General features: G+C 47.1%; 1 protein-coding gene across 1 annotated transcript in view; it reads left to right on the forward strand.

The window, feature by feature from the left end:
• MGAM (maltase-glucoamylase (alpha-glucosidase)) overlaps positions 1-18,872 on the forward strand; it is a 103,572-nt gene that overhangs the window by 51,542 nt on the left and 33,158 nt on the right. Inside the window, exons 18-28 of the mRNA XM_006887237.1 lie at positions 825-881; positions 3,338-3,462; positions 4,368-4,456; positions 6,376-6,425; positions 9,071-9,223; positions 10,100-10,348; positions 12,845-12,996; positions 14,409-14,577; positions 15,522-15,618; positions 16,193-16,305; positions 17,152-17,277. Of these exons, the coding sequence (XP_006887299.1) occupies positions 825-881; positions 3,338-3,462; positions 4,368-4,456; positions 6,376-6,425; positions 9,071-9,223; positions 10,100-10,348; positions 12,845-12,996; positions 14,409-14,577; positions 15,522-15,618; positions 16,193-16,305; positions 17,152-17,277 (1,380 nt within the window). The remainder of the gene's footprint in view (positions 1-824; positions 882-3,337; positions 3,463-4,367; positions 4,457-6,375; positions 6,426-9,070; positions 9,224-10,099; positions 10,349-12,844; positions 12,997-14,408; positions 14,578-15,521; positions 15,619-16,192; positions 16,306-17,151; positions 17,278-18,872) is intronic.

Genomic DNA, 18,872 nt, shown 5'->3' on the forward strand with positions numbered 1-18,872 from the left:
TATACATTGGGTTTTATTATTCTTCACTGTGTTTTATGTGATTATTCTTATATCTTGTGTTTCATTTATGTACATCGCGTTTTATACAATAGTCACTCTTGGTTCCATTAGTCTACCAATAGAAAAACTCCCATCATAAAAAATCACCTTAAAACCCAGGTTCTCAGGCATATGGCTATGGAGATGAGGTGGGCTTTGCATATCTTGGTTTATATAAATTGACCATCTGTGCTGTCCTTTGTCCATAAAATATGTGCTCTTGGGATGGAGTTGAAAAGGTGTAGATGAGAGCAGAGAACAAGAAAGGAGTGCTTTGCAAGGGGTGGTGTTACTCTGCGGTCCAGCTGTGAAGGACGGCATTTGTCCTATTTAAGTGTACTTCACGATAGAGATGGATGAGGGAATCTGGAGGAGCAATCAGGATTAAGCTGATGGAGAGACAGTGGAGTTTCCCGGGAATCGTGCCCAAGGCTTGCAGGCTGGTGTTTTAGCTGCATCATCCAATGTCAGGGCTTGCAGCCAGCCAAGGTCTACCTGGCCTCGCCATTTCCTCTGACCTGTCAAGTTACGTGAGTGACTCTGTGAACGGAGAGTCTGTTTCCATTGTAAAGCCCCCGAGAATGACAGCACAGGCGCCAAGCTTTCTAGTTAGAGCTCTGCTTTCTCCTGGCTCTGGGTAAAACACTCAACTTTCTGAGTCTCTTGTTTCCACTTGCAAAATAGGATGACTTGGTGCACCTGTAGGATTTCGCAGATGGTCAAAGGCCATCACACAGGTATTTTATGAACTGTGATGGTCACCTTACGCATTATTGTCTCCACAGGGTATGGAGCAGGTGACTGCCTACATTCCAGATGCCATCTGGTATGACTTTGAGACGGTAAGTGAGATGGCTCTGAGTGTGGATCTTTCCTGGCACAGAACAGTTCTGATGGAGCAGTTTGAGAGCCTGGGTGGAAATACAAGGTTTGCACTTTATTGACTAGTACTTTTCTGTGAAGAAGACATTCCCAAATGTACTATGACATAATTTGAGTAACTGGGGAATGTGTATAGGAGTATTTATCATCTAGATCTGGCCACCATGCAGCTATTTGGGATTAGAATGAAAGTCCACTTGTGAGCCACCCACCACCACTCCCATCGAGTTGAGTGAAACTGCCCACAGAATTTCTTCTAGTTTAAATTTACTTTTGTGTTACTTAATTTTTTTATCTTTTAATTGTGTAACAATATGTAATTGTGATTTGAGAGGTTCACAAACTTTTCTCATTTAACCATTCATGCACTTGTTGTTCTGTAACATTGATTTCAAAATCCACACTTCCCCACAATTTTGATCTCCACCCATCTTTCCATACCTCTGTGTGTCTTTGGGTCTTTTAAAAAATGATATTACGCTTATCCATCCATTATTGTACATCAGTATTCTATTCGCTCATCTTAATAAGTGCCTATTATCTATTTACTAATTTTTACTACCCTCTCCCTTCCTTTCCATCCCTGGTAACCATCCAACAACAATTATTCTTATGTATAAATATCTACTTTTATAAAAGTGCTGTTATTCAATATGTGCCATGTTGTGACCATCTTCATAGTCTCCTCTCGCTGTGTCCAGTTGTGTGGTATCTATAGAATTCTGTATTTGTTCAGTGTTGTATAGTACTCCATTGTATGACTGTACCATAGTTTCTTTATCCATTCATCCTTTGAGGGACACTTAGGTTGTTTCCATCATTTTTCTATTGTAAATAACACAGAACTAAATGTGAGTGTGCACTTTTCTGTCATGTTGTAGCTCCTGTTTATTTAGGATTCATACCTACTAGTGAAATTGCTGCATCACATAGTATTTTTATTTCCAAACTATCTAAGGAAGTTACAAACGCTTCCCTTAGTGGTTACATCATTTTACATTTCTACCAGCATTATATGGGAGTTCCAATCTCTTTATAACCTTGTCAGCATTTCAATCTCTTTATAGCTTTGTTTACTATTGACCTTTATGATTATTGCTGAGGTGAGATGAACTTTCACTGTAGATTTGATTTACATCTGATAACTAATGATCTTGAGCTTTTTCTTAGTCTATTTATTGACAATCTGAATGCCTTCTTTGTTGAAGTGTCTTTTTGTTTCCTCTACCATTTTATTTAGAAACAGGAGTGGCATCCACTTCCTAAATAAGTTGCCTCTGGAAACTCTATGAACTTTGATAAATGTTGGTAGTTGTAGAGGGACTTCAGGCCTTTTGTTCACAGGGCCGCTATGAGTCGTGTTCAACTTGAAGGCAATCAACAACAACAATACCATTTTATAGTTAGGTTGTTTGTATTTTTCTTATTGGATTGTTAGAGTTTTCTATATATGTTAAAGATAAGTCCCTTGTTAGGTATGCCATTAACAAAAGTTCCCCCCAGTTTATAGGTTCTTATTTTACTATTTTGGAGACTTCTTTTAATGCACATAAGGATTTCATTGTTAGAAAGTCATAAATGTGCCCTGACTGTGCCATTACCAGTTCTAGTTGATAGTCTATTTACATCATAGTTAAGGGTCCTAACTTTGTACAATTTTTTTTTCTTGGATGATCTTTATAGTTTCAGGTCTTATTATTAGATCCTTGATTAATCTTGAGTTAATTTGTGTATATGGTGTGAGCTATGGATCTTGTTTCCATTTTCTGCAGATAGATATCCAGTTTTGCCAGCACCATTTGTTAAATAGATTGTCTTTTCCCTATTTGATTCCACCCTTTGCCAAAAAATCAGATCAGCTATGGATAAGTAGATGGATTTTCATCTGGGTTCTCCCTTATGCTCCATTGGCCTGTGTGTACACTTCTGTACCAGTGCCAAACTGTGTACAGTATATAGTAGTTGAGGGCAGACTGCAACAATGGTGGTTTCCTCTTTTGAGCTGGTTTAGGGAGCATCAGAGCTGGGAGATTGTTTTTATTATAGGAGATGTTGAGTTATAGTGACCCTATGAACAATAGATCTGAACCTTGACCTATCCTGAGCCATCTTCACCATCACTGAGATGCTCAAGCCTGTTGCTCACTCTCAGCCCGTCTCATTGAGGTGTGTCCTCTTTTACTGACCTTTCTCAGCATAGTGTCTTTTTCAAGAACTGGCCTCTCCTGACAACATTCCCAAATTATATAAGATGAAGTTTCACCATTCTCGACTCTAAAGACCTTCCTGGTTGCACTTCCACCAAGATCATTTTATCATACTGAGAACACTGGCCTAGTCAAGTTGACACATATTTTAGGACTGACCCATTCAATTCATGACAGAGCCTATCATGTGATCTTTTTTTTTTTATCAGATGAAAACAGTTCCGTGGAGGAAACAACAGGCACAGATGGCAATCCCCAAAGATAAGATAGGACTTCTTATTCGAGGGGGCTACATCTTCCCTGTCCAGCAGCCAGCCGCCACCACGGAGATCAGGTACATGCCTCTAGGTTCTAGTAAGAGAACATGCTAAAGCCCCAGTGATGCGGCTGGCGTGATTCGGATGGGTGAACAAAGTAAGACTAACTCACTGGCCGTTCTCCTCTCTGTCAAGCTTGGTCCACAACTGGAATTTCATCCACAGCAGGAACAAGGGGAGAGTCCCTTTCTTCTGGTTTTAGATTGGCACTTATTTTTAAAGGATAATAAAACTAATCATTCACAGGGACTTCCCTAGGACCACAGACTATTGTCATGTATATTCCGAAGACATGATGGAATGCAAGTTAAAATAGAAATTACTGTGCTTGTGGCTTATTGAGTTGATTCTAACTTATAACAACCCCACAGAACAGAGTAGACCTGCCTCAGAGCATTTCCTCAGCACGACCTTATGGAAGCAGACCACCACGTCTTTTCTCCTGTGGAGACAAAGATGGGTTTGAACCAAGAACTTGTTAAAATTTTAGATGAGCTATCATAGGGGACCCAACACAATGTGAAGGTCAAGAATGCACACTCTGGAACTAGGTTTACCTTTCAATACTCGAAGCGTTCCCTGTGACAACTTACCTTTCTATGTTCTTGGAAATCTGTTCTACTTCTTAGTGTTACTATGAGGATTGCCTGAAATAATGTATGTAGGGCACTTGAAGGGTATCTGGCATATTTATAAGCAACAATGAAATGTTTGTGAACATTTATGTCCATTGCTATTAAGATCACAAAGCTTGTTTTCAGCAGGGACTACTTCTTTTACTCATCGTTCCCACAAAATGTCAATGTCTCCGCTTTATCTGGGCTGGATACTGGGGTTGTCTGGCTCTGGGGCACAGAGGGGGTGTTATGGCATAGTTCCATCTCTTCTTCACCCCCATAAACAGAAATTTACTCTCTTACAGCCGCAAGAACCCTCTGGGACTTCTCATTGCCTTGGATCACAGGAGAGAGGCAAAGGGGGAGTTGTACTGGGATGACGGTGTATCCAGAGGTAGGTTCCCCCTGTGGTGCCCTTGGCGCGTCCTCAGAATCAGCATTACATGTGTAGGCTTTGCTAGCTGAGTATGATGAATTAAGACAGACCTCAAACATGTGCTGTCGAAAGGCTTGGTTTGTTATTCACTGTACTAAGGCCACAGACCTGGCTGGATTTAGCCTCTTTGCTGGAGATCATTACTGATACCAAACAATGCATTTTGGGTTTTGTTGTTGTTGTTGTTTTAGTAGTTTATTTACAAAATTCTAATACAAATTCGAACAAATTCTTTCAATTTCCCTCCCCCGCCCCAACAAATTGTACAATCCAATGATTAATCTTCTCTTCCCCCTGCACATCCACATCCCTCTGCTTCCAGCCTCTCCCACCCCTCCTGGATCCTTATACTCATTCTACAATAATGGTCTTAGACAATCTTATACAATATCCTTGTGGGACCAAGTTAGGTTACTCAGCGTAATGCTTTCCAGTCCCTCCCAAGTTAGGTAATAAATAAAAAAGTTATTGCTCCTGTGTGCTGCATAGTATTCCATTGTGTCAATGTACCATAATTTCTCAATCCATTCATTTGTAGTTGGACGTAAGGGTTGTTTCCATGTTCTTGTGATGGTGACTAATGCTGCTGTGAACACTGATGAACAAATCTCAGTTTGTGCCTCAGTTCTCATATTCTCAGGACAATACATTTTGTTAATTGCTGCTAATGGGTGCTATTGAGTTGGTTCTGACTCATAGCGACCCTGTATAAACAACAGGAGGAAACATTGCTTAGACCTTTTCGTTAGTAGATTTATAAATATACTTCTTTAATTGCTACCGAAAAAGAGGGAGATTTGGTGGCCTAGTGGCAACAAGCTGTGCTGCAGTCCTGAAGGCACACAGTTCAAGGCCACCAGCTGCTCCGCGGGAGAAAGAATGTCAGTCTCCTCCTGTGCAATTAACTGCCTCTGAAAACCCTCCACAATATCACCTGAGGGTCGGTTCCAACTCCACGGTACACAACGACGTTGCTTTAATTGCTACTGAAAAAGAGTGAGTTCATTTGTGTTCCATGTTTTCCTCTGTAAGATTTTCATATAAGTACTTTACATAAGGTTGTGGTCTGTGATTGTATTAAAATCCTGCCCTGCATAGAATTTGTCTGTATTAATACATACGGCTAATAATAAGAGAGACCTGGTAACACAGTGTGTAATCGATCGGGCTGATCACTAACAGATCAGCAGTTCAAATCTACTAGCTGCTCCAGAGGAGAAGATGAACAGTCTCCGTAAAGATTTACAGCCTCAGAAGCCCAGTGGAAGGTCCCTGGGGTCAGAACCAACCGGACAGCAGTAGATTCAGAGGGTAGTTGGGTCCTGGGTGACAAAGATGTTTACCTGGTAACTTACAGTTGGGTGTGTGAATATATCCAGAAATGGCAGAGAAGAAGGGCCTGGTGTTCTACCTCTGAAAGGCCAACCCTGGAAACCCCGGGGGCAGCTCAGCTCCAGCACAGCCAGGTCGCTGGGACTGCTTCACTCCACAGTGACCGCTTCACTCCACAGTGACCGTGTGGTCTGGAGCTTCCAGCTGATTGGTTATGTACTGTTTGATATGTACTCTAGAGATACAAAGATGAAAAACATGAAGCATTTCCTTTCAGGCCTAGCAAGAGATGTGAAGAGGCAAGTAGATCACTCAAGGCAAAATGTGGGGCATGCCAGAAACAATGGCACCACAACTGTCGGGAGTTGAGAGGAGGGAATGGTAAGCTTGGCTGGCTGAAGAGTTCTAGCAGAAACCATGAGGCAGATGGCTTTTGGAAACAATGGGTGAAGTGTAGACGAGAACCGCCTGATGATGACACAGGATTTCTAGAGGATTGAAAAATCACATCACCGCTTACGGAGCTCCTCTGTCTTTCTCTGCAGGCTCTGTGGATACAGGCAACCATGTCCTGTATACTTTCTCTGTGAGCTCCGTAAGTACCGCTTTGAGGTGGTTGCTGCTTTCTTTAATTCGTTGTGGTTTGGGTGAAAATTTGCAGGACAAATTTTCTATTCAACAGTTTATGCACGATTTGTTTCATGAGTTGAAATTCTCTCAGAATGAGAGCACTTCCTGCTTCCTGTCTGGGTTCTCCATTTCCGTTCATTCTTCCTATCAGTCTCTTTCTGCTTTCTAAACTTCGTGTTGGTGCAAATGCTGTCTGTTTGTCTTCTGTGGCTGGTTGTCCTGAGTCTTTTGTCCCAACTATGATGTCTCCTCCATCACCAAGGGCTGTGGAGGGATCTCTTTCCAAGGTCGTTCCTGACAACACGCCCAATGGAGGTGAGACAGTCTCACAGGCGCTGCTCTAAGGAGAACCCTGGCCACACTCCTTCTAACACAAACGTGCTCCTTTGGCAGTCCATTGTATAGTTAACACTCTTGGGCCAGCACTGTTGCTTTATGGTGTTTCTTCTTTGGTTTTCCTTGTTCATTATTCAACCTTCACATGTATATGAAACTATTGAAAGCACCATAGTTTGAATCAGATGTACTTTGATCTATAAATCTGATATTCATGCTCTTCAGTACTTTAAAAATTTTAAAGTTAAAATGTAATGCTTTTATTAAAAAATAGCTTGTATATGGAATCTTGGGCTAGGTTTATTGCAAATCAAACAGTAACAACCACTGAAGAGTGCTTAATTCCAGGACAGAGTTCCCACTTAGATAACAGTTGCTCAATCAACAACCATTTGAACAGTTACGGTGCTAAATTAAATGTGGCAAAATAACAATCACAGTTAAAAGCAGTAATGTTCTGCTGTATATTCTTAATGGCAACAAAAATAAAAATTGTAAAAAAGAAAAAAGAAGCCCTTTAAAGCAGATTTACTTGCTTCTTGACTGTTACGTCTGTGGGTGTGGATTATGGAGCCAAGCAAAATGGAAATCACTGACAACTTCATTCTTTTCTCCATGTATTGTGACGTTGCCTATTGATGCAGTGAGAGTTTCCTTTTCTTGATGCTAAGGTGTGATTCATATTTAAGTGTTTGATCTTCCTTAGTAAGTTCTTCAGGTCCCCTTAGCTTTCAGCGAGCTGCATTGGGGCATTTTATGCCAGGGGGGAAATGTTGCCCTGTAGGTGGTGTTTGATTGATTGCTCCTCCCTGGTGTTTATGTTTTCCTATTTATCATTTCATTGAACATTAAGTCAAGGGGATCATTTAATTCCAGGCTTTTAGGGTCACTAAGAACCCTGGTCTCAGAGGACCATCCTGTCCATCAGCCTGGAAAGGCCTGGCCTCTCTCCGTGATTTTCAGCATCATTTGGGGAATATTTTGGTGTCTGTTTGAGAATGTCTATGGCTTTCTTTGTGTGCATGTGTGCTTTTGCTCATTTGCATGTGCTGTGCACATAGTGTGTATGTGTGTATATGTATGATTATACATGTATGTGCGAATATGTGTGTATGTGTGTGGATCGAGCGTGCATGTGCACGTGTGTGCACATGTGTGTGAATGAGCACATAAACATGTGTGTGCCCATGTGAGTCTGTACAGATGTATATAGGCATGTGTGTAATTTTTACTCTTCATTGGTTATTATGTTGTATGCTTGAGAAGTTGGAGTAAATTCAGGACTGAATTCTCAGTAATAAAATGAGTAGGGTAAACGAGGGGGATGGATGTTACCAGAAGACAGAGGACTGCGAGAGGCCAGGATGATTAGCGTTCATTACTTGGGACAAGTGCTAGCACTGCCTACAAGTTCTGAGAGAAATGAGGCATCTGGGAAGGGGATGTTGGGGATTTCAGAGAGACAACTTGAGTGCAACCCATTTAGTCTCTACAGTGACTTTTGTTTTTCCCAGAACGGTCTGCTGGCAAAATGTATACATCACAACTATACAAACTCTAACAACCTCACTTTCACGTATATCATACTCGTGGGGATGGATAAGAATCCGGATAATGTTACTATCAACTCTAAGAGTAATACTGTCAATTGTTCAAGCTGTTCATTCATTGACTACAACGATTCAGCAAAGGTGAGTGGTTGCTCTATCCCATAATGAATGTGTGGGCAGCCCTGGCCTGAGGCCTGGTCGGCAGGCTCTCCCTGACCAGATTCTGGGCATTCCCAGACAGCAGGCAGCTTCAGTCTCCACGGGGCAGGCAGGATGAGGCAGAAGTAGTGAGCTTCCAGGGGTTCCACTTGGGATGATGGAGGAAGGGTCTGGGCTGGGGCACGAGGGAGGCCCCTGTTCTCTGTCAGCCTTTTGGCCTCCTTCCGCCTCCAAGCAGAGACCACGTGCTCAGAGACCACATGTGAGTGGACAACTGGAGAAAGTGTGGGCATTTCCTGCATGTCTGCAACGTGGCAGACACTGCTGCTCAGAACGCTGCAAGATGTTAACTTCCTAAGTGCTGCCTCAGCAGACAGGCATGGGACGGCCTTCACAAAGGTCATGGCCTTGACCTCCCTACAGAGCAGTAAACATATTTGCTTACTAGAGATCACACCCCAGAGGAGAAACAGAGGGGGCCTATTGTGTACATTCTCAGGCAAAGCTGTGGGGAGGAGGGTGGTTCAGATGAGCAGGCCCATCCCTGTGCCTCTGCTCCCCCCAGATGCTGCGTATCAACCTCCCAGGACTGGCCCTGGGAGAGGATTTTTCCATCAACTGGACACTGCCGGTCAATGACACAGAGAAGTTCAACTGCTACCCTGAGAGTACAGCTGTCTCCGAGGAGAGCTGCAAGCAGCGGGGGTGCCTGTGGGAGGTACCTCACAACCAGGGGGTGCAGGGCTCTCCCGATAACTAGACACCTGAATAACACCTTCATCACCTCACGTTTGGACTGCGGTCCTTCTCCAGAAAGACCCCATGCCAACTGCTGCCCCCTGAGTGACCCCCAAACCTTCTCCCATTGAGCTGCTCTGTAGACAGAGCAGGAGGCCCGCCCTGAAGTGCGTCTAGGGCTGTGACCCCAGGACAACACCCTGCTTCCTCCTTGGCCTCCTGCAGAGTGGCTGGTGGAGCAGAAGCAAAGGCTTTAAGCACTGCCCACCAGAGCACTTTCTGGAAAGCCAGCAGCCAGGACCCAGAGCTCCTCATCTGAGTAACAGGGAGCCCTTGTCGCCTGGAGCGATGGTGAACTCCTCCTTTTAAATGGAGCCATCGAGGTGGGCTCGTTGTCAGTCATTCTTGCATCTGTCAGGAACACAGGTCATAGCTGTCTCTTTCCATGTGAACAGTAAGCCTCTGGGTGCCCTCAGCTGGACTCCCCTCACAGAGCCGCTTGTGGCAAAGTAGAAACATGCACCACGGAGTGTTCAGAGCAGATTGCCAGGTCTTTCTCTCGAGGCACTCTGTGGACCGGAGCCCCTCCTCCTGGATGGTAGGCTAAAGGTCTGTCCTGAACAAAGACTACGCTGAAACAGCAGAGAGAACGCACCCAGAGGGCATTGTGACTTCTGACGCGCTATCACCCTGGACCAGAGATCCGCCCAGAAGCTCATCCCTAGACCCCTGTCCTGGAGGCCTCTCCCCATGCAGGGGACGGGGCATGTCTTTCTAGTTGGACCTGGTACCAGAGACAGTCCCCACATAGCCTGGGAGTGTGACAAGAAGCTGACAAGGCTCCCCTGTGTTCCAGGCCTCAAATGTCCCTGGAGTGCCCGTGTGCTACTATGATACCATCCCCAGCTATGCTGCCAGTAACATTCAGACTCTGTCCACGGGCATCATGCTGGACCTCAACCTCCTGCCAGATGCCCTGGATGACCCTCCAGCAGTGGACACTCATCACCAGTCCCGCGCCTCTGCCTCTGACAGCCGTTCTGAAAAGATCGCCACTCTCCGCGTGAGCATCATCTACCACACACCTACCATGATGCAGTTAAAGGTAATGGCTCCTGGTCTCCCCTGGAGCTCTGCATGGACAGCTGGGCAGGGGTGCCACGGACTGCCCACTAGCCCATGAGGGGCAGGTCAGGAAGGGAGTGAGTGGAGGTGCCTGCAGGTGACCACAGAGCTGCTGGGGATGGAACAGCATGACGGGGCGCCAGACCGCAGGTGTCCCATGCAATTGTCCTCCATCCTGGGGAGGCAACTCTCTGACCATACAAATCAGAGAGGTTCCCTAGCAGTGACTCCCAGGCCGCATGTGTCCCCGCCGCAGGGATCCTGGCTAAGGGGGTCAAGGCTGAGAGGCTGGGGGCTGTGTTCCCACGAGCTCATCACTCTGCCAGCCACAGTTGTTCTGCTCAGAGGGCACGAGGTCAAGTCACATTCCTGTGCCAGAGACCACAGTGAGAAAGGATTTTAAAAAGAGAAAACCAATTTTAATAATGCTTTGTTTAAGCATTGCAATATAAATAGCATAGGTTCACCACGGGACCCATGGCACTTCAATATGGAGGATGTTATACTTGTTCAGACCCGCACAGCACACACGCCTGCGTGTCGAGGACACTGCCATGGACTGTTGGTCTAGACAGCACAGCACACATGCCTGGGTGTCATGGACACTGCCATGGGCAGCCAGTCTAGATAGCACAGTGCACATGCCCTGCTGGTTGTCACAGACACTGGCACGAACAGTCTGGACAGCACAGCACAGCACACACGCCTGAGTGTCGTGAACACTGCCGGTCTAGACCTTGCTTTTCAGGGATCCCTGTGGGTCACATGCTGGGGCCTCCAAGGTCTCCCAGGGAGGTAACTCTGAGAGTGGGCCTGTACAGTCAGCTTGTCACGTGTGCAAGGGGCTGTGTAGCATGTGAGGGGATCCGTGGAGAGGACAGCGTGGACGATGGCAGAGCTATCTGACCACAGTGTGAGGGGACATGGAGTGGATGGCATGGACGATGGCAGTGCTGTCTGACCACCATGTGAGAGGACATGCAGGGAGGACAGAGTAGACAAAGGCAGAGTTATCTGACTGCAGTGTGAGGGGACATGGAGTGGACAGCGTGGACGATGGCAGTGCTGTCTGACCTCACAGGTACTCAATGCTGCTCAGGGCATCAGAGGAGGAGAGAGGGTGCTGGTCGTGCTGGAAACAAGGAAAACCCTAGTGTGGCTCCCGGGCAGCATCCAGGCCATGAGAGAGCCAGGGGCCAGCGAAAGCCAAAAATGCTTCCTCACACGCACGGGCAAACGCACACACAGCCCGCATGCATCATCACTCACATACACAAAGACAGAGGTACATGCACACACACACCACACACATAATCATATACACAGAGATACACACACAGACACACATACGACATGCATGCTCATTCACACACAGAGCTGCAGATATGCACACACATCCCACATACACACTCTTTCATACCAGTGACAGAGTACACACAGAGGTACATACACCCCCCCCGTATACATACACACAGAGATACACACACACATACAACATACATGCTCATTCACACACACAGAGCCACAGGTATACACACACACACAACACCCCCCACACTCTTTCATACCAGTGACAGAGTACACACAGAGGTACATGCACACACCCCGTATACATACACACAGAGATACACACACACAACATACAAGCTCATTCATACACACAGAGCCACAGGTATGCACACACACAACACCCCCCACACACTCATTCATACCACAGTGACAGAGTGCACAAAGAGGTACATGCACACAAGTCACACTTACACATACAAAGATGTAGATACATACACATAGTACACACATGCTCACACATACAACCAAGACACACATGGATATTCACACACATGCACGCCTTATACAGCCATTCATGCACACAGAAGAGCAGCACACACAGACTTGTATACGCACACATACATGCACATCCATACACAGAAATACCGAGGTACGTGTGTGTCCACGAGCAGGCTCAAACACACAACACACATGGACTGTTACACAGTCCCAGGTACACGAAAGCTCACACTACGAGGGGGAGAGGGGATTAACCATTGGGTGTGGGGGGGACGGAAATGGAAAGAATTTGTTCAAATTTGTATTAGAATTTTGTAAATAAACTAGTGAGAGAAAAAAACCCAAATCCCCACACTTACTCGTATGTTCATATACCACATACGAACTCCCTCATCCACAGTGCACACTCACATGTCCACAGATGCACCCAGTCACAGGAGCACACTCATAGTAACAGACAATCGTACACTTACACACACAGATGCACACGATCACAGGTACACACCTGGGAGCGGGCATCACTGAGCCTCAGTGAGACGGGGAGTGTGGAAAGGGTTGGCTTCTATGAGGCTGGGCTTCTTGGTGCCCTGTGAGGTCGTCCAAAGGGACCAGAGGACATGGGAACCTGATAGCCTGGTACAGTGGGCTTCCAAGACCCCTCAGGCCACATCTCCTCTCTCCTCACCAGATCTACGATGCCAACAGCACGAGATATGAGGTCCCTATTTCCCTCAATATCCCGGACAACAAAACACACTCTTCTGAGACACTGTATGACGTCAACATCCAGACCAACCCATTTGGGATCCAGATTCGTCGGAAGAGCTCCCAAGCCATGATGTAAGCCATGCTCACTGGGGTAAGGACCTGCGGGTCCAGCTGTTGTTGCTGGGAGCTGTCAAGTCAACTATGACTCACAGCAACCTTCTGGACAAGGATTCCAACTAGAGACGGTGAAATCATCATGGTAGAGTCTTTGTACAGAGCACATGCTCACAGAAGTTACAGAGAGCACGGAGGTGCCCAGAAGCCAGGAGGGGGATTGGTTCCAAGATCCCCACAGGAATCCAGACATCCAAGTCCTTTATATAAAATGCCACAGCATTGGCACATACCCTTTCCATCTCTGCGTCTCTGACAATCCCTAGTCCAGTGTAAGTACTCTGTCAGTACTTTCCAAGTCCTCTAGACCTTTGAGGCCTTGCCTTGGCCACTTTCTTACTTTTCCTGCCTAAACATTTTCCATCAGCAATTGGTTGAACGCAAGGAAGAGCAATCCCCTTATTCACGCCCTTATTCACAGGACTGGCTGTATGTCTCATTCTCCCTACTTCAACACAGAATTCATTTTTTATTAACAAGAAAAATTAATCAAGCCAAGGGTTCATAAAAGTGAATTAGATGTTTGATTTCAGAGAAAGAAAAATATACAGTCACAGTCATCCTTCTGATTAAGTAAGGAATAGACTATGCTGTTTAATAAGTACAGCACATCACCAAAGATATACATCATCACTATGTATGTTACGAGCTGTCAAGAAATGATGAGAGGCAAAGACCCAAAGGGAGGGGCAGTTCTCTGCCATCTACTGTTACTTAGAGCCCTCGCTGGGGCTAGCAGGAGAGGAGTTCATTTCTCACCCCACATCCGGCTGGACTGGAGTCAGGGCTGCACTTGGCCTGTGTTGACACCTGTGTATAGGTGTCTCTCTGTAGCCGGGTTCTGCCTTCTGGGACCACATGTCTGATTTTCCATCTGTTTCTCCAGCCTGGTGGAGGTCATCACCATGTGTGAGCAGGCGTCCTTCCCTGGGCTGCCTCTGCTCTCTATGACCATGTGTCTGCTGTCCCTTTGCTACAAAGTTCTTGAGCCAATCTAGAAATGTTGTCCCCAGAGTTCCCCACTTTCGGGACATTTGCTGGGACTTCATGTACTCATCTTCCATGCTGACGTTCCTAGCACAGAAACATGGAGATCATGGGATGAATGAGGCTTGGTTCTCTTGCCGTGAACCCAGAGCCCAGGCAGCTGCTGGCTGCAAAGCTCAGAGTGATCAAGTGGACAGAACACCCGGTAGGGAGTCGCTGTCCTGTGAGGACTGGGCCACCACACAGCACTAACACCAGCAGCCGGGAGAGGTGCAGACACAGCGGGGTGCTGAGGCCAGGGGTCTGCACAGCCCGACACCCAGCGTGTCAGTGTTTGCTGTGCCCACAACCTCCTCAGCACGGGCTCCACCCTTGTGTTGCAGCTGGGACTCTCAGCTCCCTGGCTTCACCTTCAACGACATGTTCCTCTCCATCTCTACCCGCCTGCCCTCTCAGTACATCTACGGCTTTGGGGAGACGGCTCACGAAACCTTCAGGAGAAGCATGAGCTGGAACACGTGGGGCATGTTTGCTCGGGATGAGCCCCCAGGGGTAAGGACCAAAAACCCACCTGCCCCCTGCCCTCCAGTCAGTCCTACCCAGGGCGACTCTGCAGGACAGAGGAGAACTACCCTGAGGGTCTCTAAGGCTGGACTCTACGAAACACACACCCTCGTCTTCCTCCCTCAGAGCTCCGGTAAGCTTGAGTGCTGACCGCTGGGTGAGTAACCCTGTACCAAAGCAACAGACTATGTCTGTCAGGTCTGTCCAGGCTCATGGCAATGCCACACAACCTGGCACAACAGCTGCACCAGCCTCCGGGGCCTTTACAGAGCTGAGTGCCACATGCTTCTCCTGAAATGCAGCCGGTGGGTTCAAACTGCCAACCTTGTGAATTAGCAGTGAAGCACTTACCCACAGCGCCACCAGGGCTCCTAAAGACAAACAAATGCAATAATATGTTTCCCTCCGTGGCAGTTCCTTTTCCTTTTTAAGGACACACACGGTCCTCTGTTAGAGGAGTCCTGGTGGGAGCACAGCTGTGGGGGGCCCTGTACGCAGCTCCCTTCTCTCCGTCCAGCAGGGCTGGAGTCAATACTGACTTTAAATCAGTGGATCGGGGATTCATGCCACTTCTTGTTCTAATTTCTTGTTCTTTTATCTAATGTATCCTCCCTACCGGCATGTTTCTAAGTGCCCAGCTCTGAATGTAACAGGGCACCCAGTGCCCTTGCTCTCAGAGGAACAGGCTGTGACTGAGCAAGAGAGGCCAGTGTGACAAGAGGGTGCCGTTAGAGAGCTGGCCGGCCGTTACAGAAGGACAGACAGGAGCACTCAGCGGGGACTCTGCTTGGAACGGGGAAGAGGGCTGAGGGAAGCCTCTGCCCGGACATGGCATTGACCCTCGGCTCTAAGGTGGAGCTGGAACTGCTCTTTGGGTTGTGAAGTGGAAACACTGCCTCGATTTCCCTTCTGAGTTTCCATTTCTCCCCCAGTACAAGAAGAACTCCTACGGTGTGCACCCCTACTACATGGCGCTGGAGGAGGACGGCAGTGCCCACGGGGTGCTCCTGCTCAACAGCAACGCCATGGGTAAGACGGGGTACCCTCCCTATGCACCCCACAAACTGAGACCCCTTTAATGGAGTATGGGGTACAGTGTAAACAGGACTTGGAGGGACAAGGAGACAGGAACAGAGGAGCTGACTGTCCAGTCACCCATCTGTGTGCACCTCGTGGGCAGCTGCAGGCCCGATGTCCTGTCTGCTTCTGCAGAGATTTTAGCCTTGAAAAGCCTCACAGAGCTCAGTTCCTCTCAGTCACACGTGGGGGCGTGGTGGGTCGGAGCTGAGTTGAGGGCAGTGAGTCCGGCTTGGCCTTAGTTCAGATCATGGGCCGGAGTGAAATGTTGACCACGAACATGGTCTCTGCTCGTGCATAATATTATGCATATACTGTGCTCCGTAGCGACAGTCACAGAGCGATGTGTGCTGACTGCATGTAGCTCTGGGGTATCTGAAAAATCCATCTCTTATTCCGGTAGGTAGAAGACTTCGCGGAAGGTGGGCATTGGAGGAAGAGAGCACGGTTTAGCGTCTCGGGGCGGGTTTCCAGGCTGGGTGCTCCGACGGCTCCAACAACGTTCTCTGTCTCCCTTCTCTTACAGACGTGACCCTGCAGCCCACGCCTGCCCTGACCTATCGCACCACAGGAGGGATTTTCGACTTTTATGTGATGTTAGGGCCAAGCCCTGAACTCGTAACTCAACAATATACTGAGGTTAGCAGCCACTCTAGCCATTGATAAATCAGCAAACACAAATGTTCATCACGGAGCTCTGCTGGCCTAGTGGCAAGAAGCTGCACTGCAATCCCAAAGGCACGTGGTTCAAGGCCAGCAGCAGCTCTGCGGGAGGGCAGGCAGTCTCCTCCTGTGTGACTAACTGCCTCTGAAAACCTGCCAGAGGGTCAGCTATGGGGCCGTTCCGACTCGATGGTACACAGCAGCAACAACAACAACAACAACATTTACTGGGCATTATGACATTCTCAGGACTGCGCTTGACACTCATGTGTCCCCACTGTGTTGCTGCGGTCTTTCCTAGAAGTCACGATTGAGTTCAGGGGCCATGAAGGTGTATGAATACACCCTCCACGTTGTTGTTGTTGTTGTGATTGTTGTTAGGTCCTGCTGTTCACAACGCCCAGTGACCATGTGTCTAATATCACTAAACGCTGCCCCTCCTGTGCTGCCCCCTCACTGTGTATAAGCCCAGTGTTGGAATCACTGTGTCAATCATCTCACCGGGGCTCTTTCTTCCTTTATCAGACCCTGTGGGAAGACATAACTGTGTCTTTGATAGTTACTAAATAGCCTTCCTAAAAATCTGTATCCATTGATAACCATCACATTCTCTGATTACTGCGAATGGAAGTTACACATGACAGGGAAACATTGATGAAAAGATTCCTGCAGTTCCCAAATCCTGCAGTGTCCTTGGGGCTCATTTCTCCTGAGTAAGGACTCCCCAGAAGCAGCAGGGACACCTCACAGGCTGCAGCGGAAGCTCCCCTCCTTCCCTTCCCAAACTTACCTGGATCTGGTTTTTTTTCTCTTTGATTGCAGCTGATTGGCCGGCCAGCGATGATTCCATACTGGGCTTTGGGATTCCAGCTGGGTCGCTATGGATACCAGGATGTTCCTGAGATCTCTGGATTATACAATGCAATGGTCGAAGCCCAGATCCCCTACGTACGGAACCCCTGCCCTGCCTGTGATTGATTAGTTATGGGGATTCATGATGAACTAATTATTGAAAACATGTTTCTAGAGATGGCAGCTAAGGTTACATTTTGGTATAAGCAGGAAGTACAGAACTAACTTCGAGTGGGAGATACTGCTTTTCCAGTGTATTTTCTGCTGCTCTTTAACGTAAGGGCATTGATGCCCCTATATTCTGACAGGAGTGTCCTGCAGCAGCCATGATAGGGCTGAGCCCACCGCTCTGGGACTGGACATAGCGGTTGGAGTCCCTGATTGGTGAAATAGCTAAGTCCTTGGCTAATAACCAAAAGGTTCCTGGTGAAGGAAGGTTGACAGTTCAAATCCACCCAGCGACTCCTTGGAAGAAAGGCCTGGCAATCAGTTCAAGGCCACAGACTTGGAAACAGCCTAGGAGCAGCTCTGTTCTCTAACACACAGTGAGAGTAGCCAGAAGTGACCCAGCCACAGCCGGCGAGCAGAAACAAAAGAGCATGTACTTTGGCTGTTCTTAGAGATGATGGGCGCAAAGTGACCATATGGAAGAGGCAGCTGGAATCAAGCTCCACTGTCTCTAAAACAGACTAAGACGCAAACACGTGCTATCGTGGCTCTCTAATGCTGCTGTAACCAAGATGCCACAAGGGAGTGGCTTTCACAAACAGAACGTCATTCTCTTACAGTTTAGGAGACTAGAGTCCAAATCCAGAGTGGCTGCTCTGGGAGAAAGCCCTGTCTGTGTGTCAGTTTGGGAAGAAAGTCCTGGTATCCTCCAGCATCTGTAGGCTCAGCTCCTTGGAGGCCTGTGTGTGTCCTGACCTTCCCTGTATCAAGGGGCTTGAGTCTTCAATTCCTGACCATTCTCTCTTGGTGGTACTGACGTCATGCCTTTCAGCTTGCTTCTCTCCCTTTTTTTCTTTTCTAAGAAAATAACAGCAAACTGATGTCACAGGGTACGTCCTAGGGAAGCTCCCCGCTCCGTGCACCAGGGCTGTGATGCCTTCCGTCTTTAATCACCATACTGATACATAGTTTCCACATTATTTTTTTTTTGTAATTTCCAACTTTATTTGGAAAGGTACGAGACTCCTAATAAGTAAAGCTCTACTGAAAAACAAAAAGTAGGAGACATCACACCCAAAACCTCCTCTACTAAATCCTGCTTGAACTTCTGGCAGTTCTCTGTCTATGTACTGTTCTAGCTATTTTTATTTTTTTTTTATAATTTTTTATTTGGAAAGCCAATATACTTTTTTTAAAATTTCTTTCTGTTTCTTCTTTCTAGATATTTTTTCATGATCTCCAGTAGTATTTTATTTTGTTGTTTGTTGTTATGTGCTGTCGAGTCGTTTGCGACTCATAGCGACCCTATGCACAACAGCCCTAAACGCTGCTCTATCCTGCGCCAACTGCACTGCCTCTAACACACCCATCCTGATTACCCCAGTCACCGAGTCAATCCATCTATAGAGAGTCTTCCCCTCCTGCACCGTCCCTCCACCCTCCCAAGCATGATGTCCCTCTCCAAGGACCCGTCCCTCCTGGCAACATGTCCAAAGTATGTCAGACGAAGCCCCAGAATCCTT

This window comes from Elephantulus edwardii, unplaced genomic scaffold (genome assembly GCF_000299155.1).
Source record: "Elephantulus edwardii isolate Elephantulus edwardi_28Jun2011 unplaced genomic scaffold, EleEdw1.0 scaffold00055, whole genome shotgun sequence".
NCBI lineage: Eukaryota > Metazoa > Chordata > Mammalia > Macroscelidea > Macroscelididae > Elephantulus > Elephantulus edwardii.